A 7,601-nucleotide genomic window follows, 5' to 3' on the forward strand; every position below is an offset into this window, starting at 1 on the left:
CACAGTTATGATCCATCCCATGAATCTATACCAATTTTGAGTGTAGCTGCTGTGATGCATTCATTGTCTAGTATATGAAACATGGGGCAAACACAATGTGTATTTACTACAGTGATATTTTTACTACATTGTAACCCTAAATCCATATTAAATGAAATCACACTGGAACCAGTCTGTTGACCAATTAAAGCAACACTTGCTTTGGAGACATTCCTCACTCCCGCTGTCAGGAATACTGTTTTTCCATTCCGTGTAAGGTAAGTATTTTGTGTACTCTTTCGTGATTCATTTCAAGGGTTTATTTTTATTAAGTGATAATTCCAGTGTTAAGAAACTCAACCAACAGGAAAATGCATACATTGTTTATATTGATTGATTGATCCACTTATTTAAAAGTATTTCTTGGGCACCATCTATGTGCCAAACACTCACTAGATGTTCGGAAGGACAGTGCTGGGGAGGGTAAATCCTACCTTAGTCTTCATGGATCTTATTATCTCTGAAGGCGCAGCATTGGGCATTGAATGAATGACTCGATGAAGTTTGATATTGGTAGGTGTGATCTATGATAGAGAACTGAATGCAGACCCTAAAGTAGATGATTGCTAATATAGTTAGGGTCACAGTGAACACATTATCATTTGTTTCTCCCATTTTAAATTTTTTTCATTTTTATTATCTTCTGCTTTTGCTTGAATAGAGGTTTTTCTGTGTTTTATCTTGTTGCTGGTGGTGGGTTGTGTTTTTTTTTGTTGTTGTTTGTTTTCTTTATATGAAATCCAGAAGAGGTAAATCTAGAGAGAGTAGCAAGATGAATAGTTCTGTATGGTTATGTCTGGGGAGTTTGAGGGTTAATGAGGAGTTAATAATAATGGGAGCAAGAAAGGAGAGAATATTCTAAAATTGATTTTAGTGATGATTGAACAACTATTTTAAATATATATCTAAACTATTGCATTGTAAGGTATGTGGATGATGAATCAAAAAGCTTAAGAAAGAAAATAAATGCAGATCCTGTTGTACCACATGGGATTCTAGTCTCACCTGTGGTCAGGGAAGTGATGTTCATACTGAGACCCGAATGTGAGTAGGAATTATCCCAAAGACAAACAGTAGCAAAGATACATCCCCCAAAGCAAGTCAGTATATGTGAAATACATGAAGGTATATTTGAGGCCCTGGAAGATGTGAATAGGCTTCTCCCAACAGAGGTCTCTCAATGGTTTGTGCTACACTACTGACCCAGAAGGTTGCTATGTGAATCAACTCAGCATTGTCATGGCAGAAAATTCTGGAAACTGTTTCTGTAAAGAGTATAGCTTAGAAAACTGCTTAGAGAGCTGTTCTGCCTGGGGACACCCGAGGTTGCCCTCAGACAGTATCAACATGAAGGCAATGGGTTTGGCTTTAGAGGACAAGTGAAGAGAAATGGAGGCTTTAAAAGCCCCGGTAGGGAGTGTGCTTATTCCTAGAGCAACAGCAAACCACTGGCGAGTTATCACAGAGAGCACATGGCTGATATGTACATCCCAAAAGTAGAGAGAAAATGTAGAGGAATAGTTAGGACCGTCGTGGGGACTTAGGTGAGGCAGGACGGTGTCATGCACAGTTAGCAGTGAGAACGGACCAATTAGGAAAGGGCTGGGTGTGCTAGGAAGTCAGATCTGTTGGGTTTGACATACCTTGGTTTCTGACTTGAGAAACGAGAGAGAAGATGCCGCTACTCATCAAGACAGGGTGCTTCAGAGAAGCTGTCCCCGGGTGTATGTGTGCAGTGCAGGGAGTGAGCAGAGTTAGGAAGTGAAAACTGAACAGAAATAGAGAAAGAGGCCAGTTGGAAAAGGCTAAATAGATTTTTTTAAAAGGAACCCTATTGGCACAACTATTAAGTCGTTGGCTGCTGACCGTGCCGTGCATTTGGCTCCTCAAGCGCACTAGCAGCTCTGCGGGAGGAGACCTGGAGTCTGCTACTGGAAAGATTGCGTCCTAGGAATCCCTGTCACCTGGGATTGGAATGAACTGAAATAGGCTTGAGTGCAAACCACCACCACCACCAACAGGATTTTAGGATGAACCCTGTTAGGGTTAATTTAAAACTTCACCACCGAGTTGATGCGGACTCAAAGCAACCCGATAGCACAGGGTAGAACTGCCCCTATGAGTTTCAAAGACAGTAACTCCTTACCAGAGTAGAAAGCCCCATCTTTCTCCCGAGGAGCTGCTGGTGCTTTTAAACAGCTGACCTTTGGGTTAGCAGGCCAACCGTCCCCACTGTTCCACCTGGGCTCCTTAGGCCAGGCTTAGGAGCAAGAAGTCACGGAGAAGCATTAAGTTGGATGGAAAATCACGTGAAGTTAATTTTGAGTTATAAGAACTGAATTTCTGGCCTACTGAGCATCTTCCTCAAGCTTTGCGTTGTCCCACAAAGCAAAACACGCACACACGTTAATGGAGACCACAGACACATTCTAGGCAAGAGCTTCAAAAGATTAGGTATTGGCTTTGAAGATGCAAGGATTCAAAATTTTGTGACATTTTTGTTTGATTTCAGGTATAGGGTTATATTTGAGGCATAAATCCAAATATTATATCCTAAATCAGAAATAATTCCAATTACCTTGTGGATGATTCTTCCAATTTGTGGATGGAACCACCTCTAGATAAAAGCCTACACTGGGAAGGAATTCCACAGTGTGATGTTTGTTCCTAATATTACTGTTAAGAACCTACAGTCTCCAATGTACATTTTTGTACTTGCACAAGCTCATATGATCTCTGAAGGGATATTTACAAATATCCTAGACACAATTGATGTATGGAATGTTGTAGGAGCTGTAAAATCCCCCAATAAAATGATTTTTTTTAAGTTAAAAAAAAAAAAAGAACTTGGTGAGTTAGTAAGGCAGATTAGCCCATCTTGGAATTGAGGTTCAGGGCAGCTGTGCTTTGCTTGAGACCTTACATCTAGCTGGAATTGGACTCTAGGCTTTCTTATTTCTAGTGTGGCATGAATTCTACTGCACTGCACTGCCTATTACAGACCCCACACCTTCTCTCACTGTGATAAATCCATTCCTTTGAATGTGATCGTGTGATGATCTGCTATTGATAAAAAGAAGACCAATATCTTCAAAGAGTTGGTATGCAAGATAAGATAAGATGGCTAGGGCTTATTAGCCAAGACAGCAGGGGGATCCGTAGGTCTGGGCTGAAAGTATGCCTCATCTCATCTTTTGAGATTTTCATTTTCATTTTTGGTAAGAGAGACTTGTCTTTGAAAATCTTTTCCTCCATGATCTCTCAGAACTCATTTTTGTTCGAAGCTCTCTAGAAATACCGATGCATCAGTTTGGTATTTGAGATGCTAGGGCTTAGGTCAGAGGTGTTACGAAATGAAGAGAGTATAGAAATTAAATATTTAGTAGCTTGTTAAAAATCAGATGGCCACCTGCCCTTCTGTTCTGAAATTTGAATTTATCTAATGACACAAAATCCAAGTAGTACCTTTGAAGTTTGAGGTTGTAGAGTTGGAATATTGTAATTTCAGCTTTTGGAGTAACACACTACTGTATACTGGAACCTACTCAATATTTCTTTTTCTGTTTTGAATTTTCTTGTCACTGTTGCTGAGAACTATGCACAGCAAAACATATACCAACTTAAGTGTCTGCATGTGTAATTCAATGTGACTACATTCATCAAGTTGTAAAACTTTCTCACCCTCCTTTGCTGGTTTGTTCCTCCTCATTAGCATACATCCATTTGCGGTCCACGTCTTGTCTTTCAAATTGAGGTTGTCCATTTGATCTCAGATAGATAGTTCTAAACAGAACATAATGCTCAAGTTGATATTCTTCACCAGTTATCCAACATTTCATTGTGTAAAGACTTCAGGGAATATTTTTGCTTAAAATTTAAATATTATTTGAGGTCAATAATTTTGGGGGTTTATCCAGGCTCCATCGCCTCAGAAAGTATTGAGTCATTGAGAATTTGAAATTCTGTCTTGAATTTGCTTCTTTAATCATGATTATTTTTATGGAGTCTTCTTTGATCAAAACATTCAGTATTGGGAGCTGGGGCCCATGCCGTCGTCGTTCGGGTCTCGTGTTCGAGAAGGAAGATGCTCGGGGAGACAGTTCAGCACACACGTTCTCGAGTCCCTTCCTGTTCCAGACTCTGCTTCTTGCGCTTTATTCCAGGCCTGTAGGGGCCAATTGTCATGCACTGGATGGTCCTTTACAAGTTTCTAAGACACAGGCGCTACACAACAGACTGGGAGGCAGAACAGAAGCACTAAATTCATCACCAATCCGATGAGTTGGAATGGCCTGTAAAACCATGACCTCTAAACCAAAGGACCAAGTCCCATGAAGTGGTTGGTTGTGCATAAGCAGCTTCCACAGCTAGTTCTTCTTCTTTTTTTGGACTGCTAGTAATAGTTGTAAATGGATCTATCATGAAATGTTTGCCAACTACACTTTTCATAGGCGTACAACTTACTGACAATAATAACAAAAATTAGCTGTGCCACACTACCCTCCATTAGTGCAGTTTTCCATCATGGCTAATCACCTCTTTCTCCCTCCCTCCTGCCCCTGGTAACTAGGAATAAACTTATGCATTTGCCTTTTCTTGCTTTTTAAAAAAAAATACAAATGAAGTCCTGCACTAGCTGTCTTTCTTTATGATTGCCTTACTTCGCTCAGCGTGATCGCTTCAAGCTCTGTCCCGACTGTAGCATGCATCAAGACTTCATTTCTCTTCCTGGGTGAGGAGTGGTGCATTGTACCACCTTTTGTTTCTTCCTTTAGGCTGTTTCCACCTTTGGGCTGTACTGAATAGTGCTGCAGGTACAGGGACGTTGTAGTCTTTGGAAGTGGAAATACTACATCGATGGTAGTTTTATTTTTAGTTTTTTTAACTTATGAAACACCACAAAATGTTCCACAATACTCATGCCTTTCCACTAGCAATGTGTAAGGGTTCCAACTTCTGCACATCCTCACCAAAATTAGTTATTTTATGGTTCTGTTGTTGTTGTTAGCCCTAATCATCCTAGTGGGAATGAAAGGGTATCTCATTGTGCGTTTGATTTGATATTGAGCATCATTGTATGTGCTTGGTAGCCTCTTTGGTGAAATTTCTACTCAAACTTGTTGCCATTTTTGTGTTTGGACAATGTGGTTAATAAACTGGCATAAAGGTTTTTCCTTCTCATCAAAGCACGCAGCTAATGGCACAATTGTGATCCTTCTCTAGGTCGTATAACACGTCAAACCTGATGGAAGACATGAAGCTTTTGTACAGAACGGCTGGTCAGCAAGGCAAAGGAATCACGTTCATTTTCACAGACAGTGAAATCAAAGAAGAGTCATTTTTGGAATATATGAATAACGTTCTATCATCTGGAGAGGTAGGAGCCCATTTCTTTTTCACGGATTTCATCTTTTGCATTCCCTCCGCCTGTAGAGAGCTCAGTATCTCCTGCCCTTTGGGGATTAGGTGATCAGTATGAACAATAGTGGAAGGAAAACCCCCTATCCAAATGCTGAGCTGGCACTTCCTTCCAAAGGCTTCAATGGATGATCCAGAGGAGAAATGATAAACAACTGGAGCTTTATTCAGGTGCACCTCATTTTACTGCTTTGCAGATACTGTGCTTTTTACAAATTGAGGGTTTGTGACAACCCAGCATCAAGCAAATTTATTAGCACCATTTCTTCCCCCAACCACATGTGCTCCCTTCAGACCTGTGTCACATTTTGGTAATTCTCACAATATTTCCAACTTTTTCATAATGCTATTATACACTTAGTAACTGAAAATCAAACTGAAACCAAATTTACTGCCATTGAATTGATGCTGACTCATAGCGACACTGTAGGACAGGATAGAACTGCCCCCCTGTTTTTCTCCCATAGAGCTGCTATTGGTTTTGAACTGCTGACCTTGCATTTAGCAGCCCAATGTACAACCCCTCTGCTACCAGGGCTCCTTCTAATAGCCCGCAGTATGGTATAGACATAATTTTTATATTCATGGAGAAATAAAACACTTCATGCGGCATGCTCTACAGAGATGTACATTTTATTGTCATTGTCTGGATTCAAACCTGCAATATTTATGCCTGTATGTGGCCATTCTCCTATTTATAGTGGGGCAGTGATTGGTCATTGGTAGAATTCTTGCCTCTGATGCGGGAGACGTAGGTTCAATTCCCCTCCAGTGTACCTTCTCACAGCCACCACCTATCTGTCCGCAGAAACTTGAAGGTGCTATGATGTTGAACAGGTTTCAGTGTAGCTGAAGGAAACACTGCCTGTCCTACGCCATCCTCACGATTGTTGTGCTGTTTGAGCCCTTAGTTGCAGCCACCGTGTCATTCCAACTCCTTGAGGGCCGTCCTCTATCACGGACCCTCTTTGTTTTGCTGGCCTCCTTTATTGCCAAATCCCTTAAAGGACTTCAGTGCTCCAGTTAACAGTAGACTCATTTATGTGTTTGAAAATGTGCCTGTCTCATGTTGAAGACATTAGGTAAGTTTTCCTAAAGCTGAATTTAAGAACACAATGGAGGGAACATTTGGTGTTTTCATTGGTGTGGACTGGATTGTTAATATCTGTGCTTCTTTGTAAGGTCTCCAACCTGTTTGCCCGCGATGAAATCGATGAGATTAATAGTGATCTTACCTCAGTCATGAAGAGAGAACACCCTAGACGGCCTCCCACCAACGAGAACCTGTATGACTACTTCATGAGCCGGGTCCGGCAGAACCTCCACATTGTGCTCTGCTTCTCGCCGGTGGGCGAAAAATTCAGAAATCGAGCCTTGAAGTTCCCTGCCCTGATTTCTGGATGCACCATAGACTGGTTCAGCCGGTGGCCTAAAGATGCCCTAATCGCTGGTTAGTGTGGTGCACATTTTCATGTCGATCTGTTTGGCCTAAGGTATATGTGTGAGGGTGTGATTCCCTGCCTCCCTACGTTCCTCTTTCTCTCTCTCCTTCCTTTTCTTCTCTCCTCTCTCTTTTTCTTCCATGCTGAGCTGTTGGGTGTCATTGCGTTTGGGTTGAACCAGAAATCACTCTGCCCACTGTTCAAAAAATTTCTTCTATCTGGCCACAAGATGGTGCTCTTTCTCATTTGGTCCAAACCCCAAATCAAACAGTGCATCCAGTAGATGCTGACTCACAGTGAAAGGGTAGAACTGCCCCGATGCATTTCCAAAAAAGGTAACTCTATAGGAGGAGTAGAAAGCCCCATCTTTCTCCTACAGAGCAGCTGGTGGTTTCAAACTGCAGACCTTGTGGTTGGCAGCCCAACAAGTAACCACTAGACCATCAGAGTACCTTTTCTTATTTGATATTGTTGTCTTCCCTCCCCCTCACCCCCCACCCCGCAGTGTGGTTGTTAGACAATGACATTTTCAATCTGCACCCTCTTGAACTAGTTTACAAAGATTTTCATCTTTTCAACGATGCTCAAAAGGATGTTTGTCTTGGTTGGGCCCTTAGGCAGGCTCTGGGATGTCCTAGGAAGGTGCTGTGGATTTCTTCTCATTGATGGCACTTGAGTTTCTTGTAAGAGAGTCTCTCACCC

The 7,601-nt window shown here is 41.6% G+C and overlaps 1 protein-coding gene across 1 annotated transcript in view; it reads left to right on the forward strand.

Annotated features, from left to right (window-relative positions):
* The window catches only part of DNAH5 (dynein axonemal heavy chain 5), a 290,518-nt gene that overhangs the window by 181,671 nt on the left and 101,246 nt on the right, over nt 1-7,601 (forward strand). The window contains exons 50-51 of the mRNA XM_013008527.2: nt 5,263-5,416; nt 6,640-6,907. Coding sequence (XP_012863981.1) covers nt 5,263-5,416; nt 6,640-6,907 — 422 coding nt within the window. The remainder of the gene's footprint in view (nt 1-5,262; nt 5,417-6,639; nt 6,908-7,601) is intronic.

The sequence above is a fragment of the Echinops telfairi genome, unplaced genomic scaffold, assembly GCF_000313985.2.
Source record: "Echinops telfairi isolate 266 unplaced genomic scaffold, ASM31398v2 ScPeMD7_7469;HRSCAF=8507_1, whole genome shotgun sequence".
Classification (NCBI taxonomy): Eukaryota; Metazoa; Chordata; class Mammalia; order Afrosoricida; family Tenrecidae; genus Echinops; species Echinops telfairi.